General features: G+C 40.7%; 1 protein-coding gene across 4 annotated transcripts in view; it reads right to left on the bottom strand.

The window, feature by feature from the left end:
• Positions 1–10,699, bottom strand: part of coro2aa (coronin 2Aa) — a 51,405-nt gene that overhangs the window by 5,108 nt on the left and 35,598 nt on the right. For all 4 annotated transcript variants that reach the window (XM_030735851.1, XM_030735875.1, XM_030735860.1 and 1 more), the window contains 9 exons: positions 8,032–8,148; positions 7,521–7,670; positions 6,739–6,918; positions 6,062–6,178; positions 4,360–4,464; positions 4,166–4,262; positions 1,271–1,383; positions 1,063–1,153; positions 601–857 (listed from right to left, as the gene is read on the bottom strand). In XM_030735851.1, the coding sequence (XP_030591711.1) occupies positions 601–857; positions 1,063–1,153; positions 1,271–1,383; positions 4,166–4,262; positions 4,360–4,464; positions 6,062–6,178; positions 6,739–6,918; positions 7,521–7,670; positions 8,032–8,148 (1,227 nt within the window). The remainder of the gene's footprint in view (positions 1–600; positions 858–1,062; positions 1,154–1,270; positions 1,384–4,165; positions 4,263–4,359; positions 4,465–6,061; positions 6,179–6,738; positions 6,919–7,520; positions 7,671–8,031; positions 8,149–10,699) is intronic.

Here is a 10,699-nt window from a genome sequence, read left to right as displayed (position 1 = left end):
AAGTTCGGTGAGGCCATGGAAAAAGACTTTTGGATGGCCCCTAAGCGATTCTGGCAAACCGTCAGGTGACTGAGGAGAGGAAAGCGGTGGTCTACTCACACGGTTTATAGTGCAGCTGGGCCAGCTCTTTATCCTCTCGCCTCTTGAGTAAAGTGTTCCGGGCATGTCCTACTGGGAGGAGGCCCAGGACACACTGGAGAAATGATATCTCTCGGCTGGCCTGGGAACACCTCGGCCCCCCGGATGAGCTGGAGAAGGTGACTGGGGAGAGTGAAGGGCTGGACTTCTCTGCTTATGATGCTGCCCCTCCAACCCAGCCCCGGATAAGTGGAAGAAAATGGATGTATGTATGTTTGCGTGTAACAGTTTATCATTTTCAAATGAAACAACCATATAAGAAGAATATTCAAACTAAAGGCTGCAAAAACATCCTGGGACATGCACTCATTTTTAGTGACTAAGTAACAAGTAGGGCACACTTGTTTTATATGTTCCATAAACCCAAGTCCATAAAGAATAACTGACCAGGGTGTAACTAAATAAAACTGATATCGCTTTTACTTCTGACTTTATGTGTGAAAAAGCTAAATCCTTCAGCACCTCATTCTCTGTTCTGGGAGGAGAGCAAAATGAGAGATCTTCCCCATTGCTGACAGGTGCATGAATCATGGCATCCTCTGTGTGGGTGCTGTCCGCTCTGCTTTCTTTGGCTTCCAGTCGGTCCTGAATGTAAGCGAGCTGGAGCATGTCTGGTCTGCCCTGAGACCTGCGAGTGTCCAGTGAGTTCCCCAGTGCCTTCATGTCTGACAAGGACTCTGCTATCTGACTTCCAGGCTTCAAAGACATCAGCAATGGACCTAGAAAACAAAGGATGATGATTAGTGACTTAAATAATCATTAGTGGAGATAAAGACTGAGTGCTAAACTGAATTAAATGAACTCTTGTTTTGAAATGGAATACTAAAGGCGACAGATAAATGCAATTTCAGAGCGCACAGAAGACAAATAGGCCCCAGCATCTACATGTACAAATCTCACACGCAATCATTCCTTTTATCTCACCTTTGTTCATGCCACTAAGCCACTCCTCTGCAGTCAGAGCAGGCCTGTATCCAGCCGTCATTGGATAGAGGTCCTCTTGGTACGACTCCGACTAGAAACATACACAGCAGATTCAGAAACAGTCAGCATTAGATCTTTGAAATGTGTTAAGCTCAGAAGTTTTTTTTTTCTTGTACAGTGGTGTCTTGTGAGTCTGTTTAACACCTACCCTGCGGGGTACGATCATAGAAAGAGGCTCAATGAGACTCTTGATTGTCACCAGTTTGTAGAACCTGAAAACTTCACAGGAGCTCACATCGAGACCTCGCTTTGGCATCACACCTGCAGGTTAACGCACAGACCCAAATAGATTGTATTTATTTTCTTTGCTTAATAAATAAAATATTATTCAATGTAAGATGCACTGCATTTATAATAGGAAATCTACAAATAAGTGAGCTGTGATCAAAAAAAGTTTCCTTCCCTGTCGGCCTCTTTCACTTGCTCTCACCCTTGTTACGTTCAGTGTAACACTCAGCTTTTGTTGCACTTACAAAAACATAGTGTGTTGACATCAACTTGATTTATATCATCTTCATTACACGTGTCTCTTGTCTTCTCAAATCCAAATTAGTATTTCAGTTTGTCTGATCTTGTGCACCTTTGACCAGCTTCCAGTGTTGCTGTTATTTTTATATTGCTCCCTGGAAATCTTGTTATGGTCGCAGTTTTCAGCAGTTTTCAGTTGAAGACCCCACTGTTGCCAAGCCCAAAGGAGTTTTTGTTTTAAGAAGAGTAAGAGTTTTTTGGCTATACTTTGTAGATTTGGTGTCCCACATCTTTGGCCACTTCATCAAACACAGGCATCTCAGAAGCACAAGTGCAAGCAGATGACGCAAGAGTTCCAGGAAGGTAAGAAGAAAGTACATCCTCTGTCAGCTCTAAGGTTTTATGGACATAAAGACTTAATTAAATATCATCTAGTCCTTCCTAGGTTTTAAAATTAGGTAAACGCAACCTGAGATAAACAACAAAATGACATATTACACTGTGTCATCATTTATTTAACAAAAACTAAATCAAAATGCAGAAGCAGTGTGTGAAAATTTTGTATTAGTGCACCCCATGATTCAGTAGCTTGTAGAACCACATTAGCAGCAATAACTTAAAAGTCATATAGAAAACAATCATTCGCACATTGTTGTGGAGGAATTTTGGCCCACTCTTCTTTACAGCGTTGCTTCAGTTCATTGGGGTTTGTGGGGGTTTATTTATGAACAGCTCTCTTAGGGTCCCACCATAGCATTTCGATCAGGTTGAGGTCTGGACTTTGACTTGGCCATTACAACACCTTGATTCTTTTCTTTTTCAGCCGTTCTGTTGGCTTGAATAGAATACTTTGGTATTCAGAGGAACTCACAGATGGCTCAATGACTGCAAAGTGCCCAGGTCCTGTGGCTACAAAACAAGCCCAAATCATCACCCCTCCATCACTGTGCTAGACAGTTGGTATAAGGTATGAGGTTTTCTCCAAATGTGATGCTGTGCATTATGGCCAAACATGCCCACTTTGGTCTCATCTGTCCAATGGACATTGTTCCAAAAGTTTGTTAAGATGCAATTTACACATTTAAGCTGTGCTGCCATGTTTTTTCTTTGTTTTGTTTTTGTTTGTTTTTTTAGGAAGAAAAGGCTTTCTCCTAACAACCCTTCCAAACAAGCCACACTGGTTCAGTTCTTTCTAATTCTACCATCATGAAATTTAACAGGCTAACTGAGGCCTGTAGAGTCAGAGATGTAGCTTTTGGGTTTTCTGCAGTTTCTCTGAACATTGCACAGCCTGACCATGGGGTGAATTTTCTGGCACGTCCACTTTGGGGGAAACTGGTAGCTGTCTTGAATGTTTTACATTCATGAATAATCTTTTATCACTGTAGAAATGGAAATGGTTCTATAACCCTTCCGAGACTGATGCACCAACAGTTGCTTCTCTAAGATCATTGCTGTGGTCTTTCCTACTTAGCATTGGTTTAATACATACACCTGAACACACATCAGAACTGCCAAAAATGTCTGCTTTTATAGAGGTGCTTACAATTGCTGATGATCAATGAATCAAGTGCATTTGATTAGCAGCACCTGGCTGCTACTTCCCTTTTTATCTGCTATGGAAGCAGTTAAGTTTTTAGTTTTTCACATATTTCTTCTGCATTTTGGCTCAACTTTTGTTAAATAAATAATAACACGATGTATTATGTCATGTTTTTGCTCATCTGAGGTTGCATTTACCAAATTTTAAAACCATTTTATATAACCTTGGAATTAAAAGAGGGTGTACTTTTTACTTTTTAAATCATATGACTGCATCTAACAGTAGCACTGAAAGTGGCTGAAAGTCCAGAGATGCACAAGAAAATGATCTTGAAGGAGATACCCAGAACCTTCTGATCACACAGTGCAGCTTCACTGAAAGATTAAAAAGGTACCAGTCCTCGTTCCACATTATATTAAAATCACACAGAGCACAAGCATAAGTAATGTAGGAATGGTCCAATCATGATTTCAAAAACTTGATTGGATATCATGACAACAGCTGATTTGGGGGGCTGCTCTATTTAATTGACTCCTATGCTGTTCATGTTTGGCACGTCTCAGCAGCAGAGGCTAATAGGAGAGTCAACATAGCACAGAGGAAGTTAACATCAGCTGGGTGGTAAAATATAAGCCAAACCGCAGCTAATATTAAACTGATCTGTGTGAGGTTAACTAGTATCTGAGTAACTTTATAAAGGAGAGCTACTACAGTCCAGTTCGTTCATTTATAATATATACTTTAATCACAACACATGGGTAAAATATGAGTTTAAAATCTGAGAATAGACTGCACATTTGACTTGTTGCTGCCTGTCACCTGACATGAGCTACAAGCTTGCTTTGATCAGCTGGTTTGGCTATGCAAATATTGCAGGCTTATTTGCACAGCAGCTTTGCTTAAAGGTGCACAGTGTTTCCAAACAGGGGTCAACAGCCACGTCTTCTACACACTCAGTTTAGGAAGTAAAGTGTAGGTGACATTAATTAAAGTTTAAAATTGCGTGCATGTTTATGCGTGTGTGTTCCTTACCCAGTCCTTTCTGAGGTAGGTGTGAGCGGTACTCTGTTAAGAAGTGAATGTAGGGTTTTTCTGAACTGATCTCATAATACCTGATGTTTCCATCACCCTAAAAGCCAAAAGGGATGTCGTTGTAACAGTAATATATTTTCTGCATGAAGATTTTAATATGATTATTATGATTTGAACATGTTTCCGAGTCCCACCTTCCCAGCAAGGTAGAGCATGTGTGTGTCGGGGTCATAGAAAGGAAAAATGACCCCTGACGAACCGTCCAGGTTTTCCTCCAGCAAAGGCACAGACAGATCATCCTGCAAATACACACAAAGATCTAAAGCGTGTTAGAACACATGACCTAAGCACCACTGATGTGAACAACACACAGAAAAGTCCCCCTGATATCAAAACACTGATTTAAATCCACGGCTCCATAAGAAGCACTCTGCAATACTGAGTGCTCAATCCCTAATCCGAGCTTTGCCTTAATCCTCCGCCCACGATACACTCTAACTCATCACAACACGCCACTCTGGCACACCAACTATGACTACTACTAGACTACTAGGTGTGATCGGTCTGAGTGATGACATAATCACTATGAGGTAAATAACTTTGGCTCCACTTGAACACAGGAATCAGTGAACTGCTCAGGTAAACTCGCAGAGTGGCTGAACTGGTGCATTTCATCCACTAGGTGGCAGAGTTGTACTTGAGAAAGGCTTGAGGGGTGTTTGGTAGTGAAGCACGCATTCAGAGAAATTACTAATACAACAACAACTCTGATTTTACAAGCAAAAAAAAATGTTCCCTGTGCAAAAAGGTCAACAGCATGAATCTGGCTGGTCATGAGATCATTATTCAGGTAAGATATTAGCATTTTGGAAAATGTTTGATGCCTTTTTGAACACTTAAAATAAAACCACAGAATAGGCTGGGTTTTAAAAACTACATATTGTAGTCGTTAAAATTGTGTTCAGTGGATGCACGTTTGTCAAAAGCAGCACATCATTTCCCTCTGAGACGCAAGTGAGTAGAAACACAAAGTAGCCTTAGAAGGTCTTTTTAACATTGGAGATCAGCCATAATTTTTGAAATGTATTGTATGTAGAAGGAAAACCACAGAAAACGACTCCTGCGCAAAATATTCTATCCTCTCCACCCTCCGTCAGCGTTACTCTTAATATTTTCTTTCTACATATATTTACAGCATCAAACTTGTTATTTTATCTAACTTCTTTTATTCTAATGCTCAGAGGTTTTAATGATGTAGGCCGGGAAATGAAGCTGCCTAAAGTCATGACCTCTCCAGTGGTGATGTAATATGTTGACCATTGTTTCATTCGTATTACTATTAATACTCTGTAAGCTTTGATTTCGCTTATTTGTGGCCCTTCTGTTGTTGCTGATTTTCGTTTTTTTCCTTCTGCTGCGGTTCTACATACATCTCTGGATATCAGTGTTCAATATATCAAACTTACTAGAAATTACTCACAACAGCCTGACTATTTTTAGCCAAGATCCCCCCAGGGAACAGGGTGCTCTCATTATTCCAACATCCAGACCCGTAGGTAGTTATAGTGCACGAATGCTTGTGTTACTATGTTTATCAGCTTCAGTCTGTCCCGATTTTGCAAATTCTCATCAAAATGCTCCAGATTCGTAGATGTTAGGCCGTAATTCAGAAACAGGAATATTTGCTGCTTATAGGATATATAAAACATCTTTGAGTTCTAAATTTTTAGAATTAGCTGTTTTAATAACTAACACATTACTGATAAGCTGTACAATGTAAATATACCCAATGTAAGATTTGAAATAGAATTTTTTTTGCTATGAATATTCCTCTTTTTTTATTCTATTGTAAAAGTCTTGCTGTAGTGCTGCCAGTCGCTCTGCAGCATCTCTCACCTGATCCCACAGCGCTATCTGTCGATCATTATAGCGAGAAGTTCCTGATGTGAGAAGCATCTTCATGTTTCCCAGGATCAGCACCTTACTGGCTCTGTGCGTCTTGCAGCTGGTTTCCTGCAATCGTGACACATACATGCAGCATTGATGAAGCCCTGATGAACATTTATGTATATGATAAAGGTTTTAAGTCATATAAAGAGCTTTGGAAGCATTTGTATTACACCACTGTGATGTAATGTTTCTTATGTGTCTGTGTGAGTTTGCTTGGCGGGAAATGGAAGTGAGAAAAGACTGATGCAAAGTGTGTGAGCCACTAGCTGGTGACCCAGAGGTCTGTGGAGCTATTCAGTGATCCAGGCCACACCAAAGGTATGAATTCTGGCTGTGCAGTGCTGGATGAGTGCCTGGGTGCCCCCGTAGGGAGAGGAGAGAAACAAGCAGGGAACTCCCACTTATTTCCTACTGCTAAATGATACAATTTACTGCTTCTAAATAAGGTAATTAACCTTAAATCGAGTCTTCAACCTAAAATTAAAGTGTTTAAATTAAGGTCACTTGCTGTTTTTCCCCCTAAAAAAAGGTGTTGAGTCCTAACGATATGATGGGGTAAACAAATTAATGTCCCAACAACAACAACAACAACAACAGAAGTGCACACGTGGGCCCAGCAGTACCCTTAGCAGCGATCCAGAGTGCAGCTCCATCAGGCGGACCTTCCTGTCCTTGCAGGTGGTGGCGAGAAGGCTGCCATCTGTATTGAAAGACATCGACAAGACCACATCTGCGTGGTGCTTGATGGTCCGCACGGGGTTCTTTATCACCTGCTCTGGACAGTCCAGGTTCCAGATCATTATCTGGAGGAGGACAGGCAAACAGACAGAAGGTTAGGTAAGAACTCAGACACAATACAGTTTTAAAGCAGGGTACTACAAGTAAATTATTTTGTATGAAAAAAATTAGGCACAGACAAAAGTGTTTCTAAATGTTACAGTCAACCAGTTTCAGGGCTGAAAGGTGTGCTGTTACAGAGTGTGGTACATAATGGTTGCACGAATGGACATAACAGTGCATACTCTGCTTATCTCAGAGGAATTCATGCTATTGCACTCAGTTGTGTGAATGAAAAGAGACAGAATTGTTTAAACTCGGGAGGCCTACATATACAGTATGTGTGTAAACATAGGCAGTAACTGGAACATGCATCTCAGGAGTTCAGATTTGTAAGAAAGGCTGACTTTGCACCTACAGCCCAAAATGATCTGAATTCTTAGACTAACAAATGAAGTGCTTGTGATGCTGTGTGCAATATTTGTAGCCCCTCGTTGTAGGGGCTACAAATCATTGAAGGTCACAGTGCTTTCTGAGTTCATGTCTCATTATCTTACTGTCTTTCGGCCATAAATGACTCCAAGCTTGCGTTGGAGGTAGTGTTTGTGAGTGCGTACACCTGCGTTACCTGGTAGTCGTAGGCAGTACTGAGAAGGATGTTGTTAGCAGTTGGGTGCCACTCAATGAGGCCCACTCTGCGGCTGTGACCCTGGAGCTCCTTCCATGGTACTGTAATGTTTTTATACACACCATGAGGAGGGATTTCCCACACTTTAACCTACACACACACACACACACACACACACACACACACACACACAGAGAGAACCAAATTAACAAAGACACATACCAAACCATATATTTCAATCTATGAAGAACAGCCAACAGAGGAAGACACATTAAAAAAAAAAAAATGCCTGAAACTTCTTAACTTTATTTTTTCACTCTCTGTCTACAGGGATTTGCTCTGAGCATCTGCCAGGTCAGAGCTTAGGAATGTGAGGAATGACTTCTAGCTCTTTTCTGAAGGCTATAAAATGATCTCCCTGCTGTAACATGCTCATATCCCATGAAGACAACATGGACACATCAGTAAACCGCAGTGAAAAAGTGCTTTGTGCCTGTTTTGCTGTACAAACCGTGGCGTCCTCAGAGCAGGAGGCGATGCAGCAGTCGTTGAAGGGATTCCATTTGATATCTAACACGTTGCCTCTGTGGCCCGATATTCGAGGGTGCTGAGGGTCCACTTTACCCGTCTGACAGAAATTAAAATACAAAACATAGACATTTAGGAAAATGACAATATTCGCTCACTTGTAAAGAAAACTGATACCACTCTGATGTCTAATATTAATTGGCTGCTCACTTCACTTTCAGATTTATTCAGCCTCGGGCAGAAGATGAACTTAACAATAAATTTTACTCCATTTTGCTTCTTAGCCTCTCCGTTTGGTATTATGTGACTTGCTTAACTACAAATGTTTCCTTATGTCAAAATAAATATAGAAACGCCCTAAAAGAAGAAGATAAAACACAGACACACACAAAAAAATGGGAGACTAAAGACCTTTCAATTACCTTTAAGCCCATTTAAACAGTTTAATCCTTTATCAACAGTAAGTGGGACAACAGTATGTTTCCTGAAATTAATGTTTGAGAGTAGTGGCTATAATGCCAAGAAGGCAGCCTGTTTAAAAACATGTAAAATAATAATTTTAAGGAAAAAAAAAACAAACAAACCATGGTAGCAATCCCCTGAAGTGCCCTTGAAGGTCATGTCTGTAAAATCACAGAACTAGTGTCTGTAATTTCAGCGTTTTTTTTTTTTTTTTTGTAGCTCAATCCAAGGAGTAGAGCTGCCCACATAAAAAGCTGCTTTCTTGACCTCTGTGTGCAGCCCTGTTTCTGAGTTTGGAGTGCTCGGGCTGCAGTTTGACACTGGTAATGTCTATGAACTCGATCTTTCAGCCACTTATGGGCAGCGATGTAAATAAAAATGTTACATGTTAAATGTAGTTACAGTGGCAAATACTTTTATCTTTACACACTGAGCATACTGTTTATGGAATAACATTAGCATTCAACTGGAGTTGAATTTGTTTTCACCTGATGAATTCAAAGCTTTGTCCCTCTTTACCAACTCCTCTGGGAAATATCTGGACCTAGCTGCTAAGTGATGCTAAATGGGTGGTCAGTTCCACCCCACCTCACTGGGACTGAGACTTGTACCTTGTGGCTACAACCAACACTGACTTGAGTGACATCCCTGGAGGGCCTTTATCAGACTTCACAGAGCCCACTCTGGAACCACCAAAGACTTGATGCATGTTTTCCCATTTAAAGTAGAGCTCGACAAGAATTTAATGTTTAAAATCGGTGGATTTCCACTTTAATATAAAACTAATGACATCTGACAGCCACATGCACAGAGGGAAGTGAAATTTCCAAGAATCTAAACATGACATGTTGATTTGTGCAGGTTAGGGCTGGTATTTCATTCAGCAAGAAGGCCAACACTACAAAATGACATGACAACTAACAACTCAAAAGGAAGGTAGAATTACACCAACTGTTTCTGACACACACCCAACAATGCTCTTACAAGGTAAAAGATTTTCTGCCTCAACAAGTCGGCTAATTGTGCCATTTGTATGAACAGAACCTCCTTTAAACTGACATTCCTGAATGATAATCTAGTTTGTAGGTATGTAAGGTGTGTTTGGAACAAAAGAATGACATAATTATTTGAACTTCCATCAAACCTAATATATGCACACAAAAAGTAGAACATGTGCTCTTGCATTTGTATTCATTAACTAGTTTCTTCACAGAACAATAGCCTATCTGTATATGCACACAGAGTTGGGATGTGGAAGGGATTGAGGGGAGGGAATCCTGAAGTTTCACATCCTTTGAATAGTGAAACGGAGGGGAAGAGAGGGGTCAGAACATGAGTTATGTCATTCCTAAGCTCCTATGCAACTCCTACCCATGCCAGGAGGATGGCGATAACTCAAACAGAGAGACAAGGTAAGGAGAGGTGTGCAGCCTGATGAATTACTCTGGGCTGGAGAGGTATAGCGAGACAGAAACTCTACTTAGAACGTGAGCGACTACTTTTATCTGTTCACTGTTGTAGATGATAACACCGGTAGATGCCATGATATGCATAAATCATGTGTGGGAGAGTGAGGGAGAAATGAGACAGACTAACGATGTGATGTTTAGGTTGTAGCAAATGAGCAGCCTCAGTTTTACTTTATTTAGAGATTCTTTTGGCTGCACTGATTCCAAGCTATTTATAATCAGTCCCAGGTGTGTTATGCACGCAAGGTCAAAGAAAAAAAAAAAATATATATCTGAGGTCAGAGGAAAAATGCTGAGAAGTGAGAAGTTTTTGGTTGATTTTGGCTCAAGGTATGTGTGAAATTTGTACTTGCAGTGTGCAGGACGGTGAAAGTTTCAATGAAACCAGAGAGGAAAGAACCAGACAATTCAGTTTTACACTTTCTTGGGCAACTACCTGTACACCTAATATCAAATCTCTTCCATACTGTCACAACTTTTTCCTCAGTTTATTTTTAATGGACAGGTAGGCCTATCCCCATCTGATTACCTCAGCTGTGGTTCCATCATGACAACAGCTGCCTGTCAGAGGTTTTGAATCTGGGTCTCTTTTTTTCCTGACTGGAACAACATAACAGGCAAACAGTGGATCTCTTCTGCATTGTGAGGGAAATGTTGCATATACCACTTTAAAAGTGTCACATCAGTCTGCCTGTAAACCTGCCCCGAGGTACAGATACT

The sequence above is a fragment of the Archocentrus centrarchus genome, chromosome 1 (genome assembly GCF_007364275.1).
Source record: "Archocentrus centrarchus isolate MPI-CPG fArcCen1 chromosome 1, fArcCen1, whole genome shotgun sequence".
NCBI lineage: Eukaryota > Metazoa > Chordata > Actinopteri > Cichliformes > Cichlidae > Archocentrus > Archocentrus centrarchus.
Note: the sequence above shows the minus strand (reverse complement) of the source record. Positions and strands in the feature narration are given on the sequence as shown.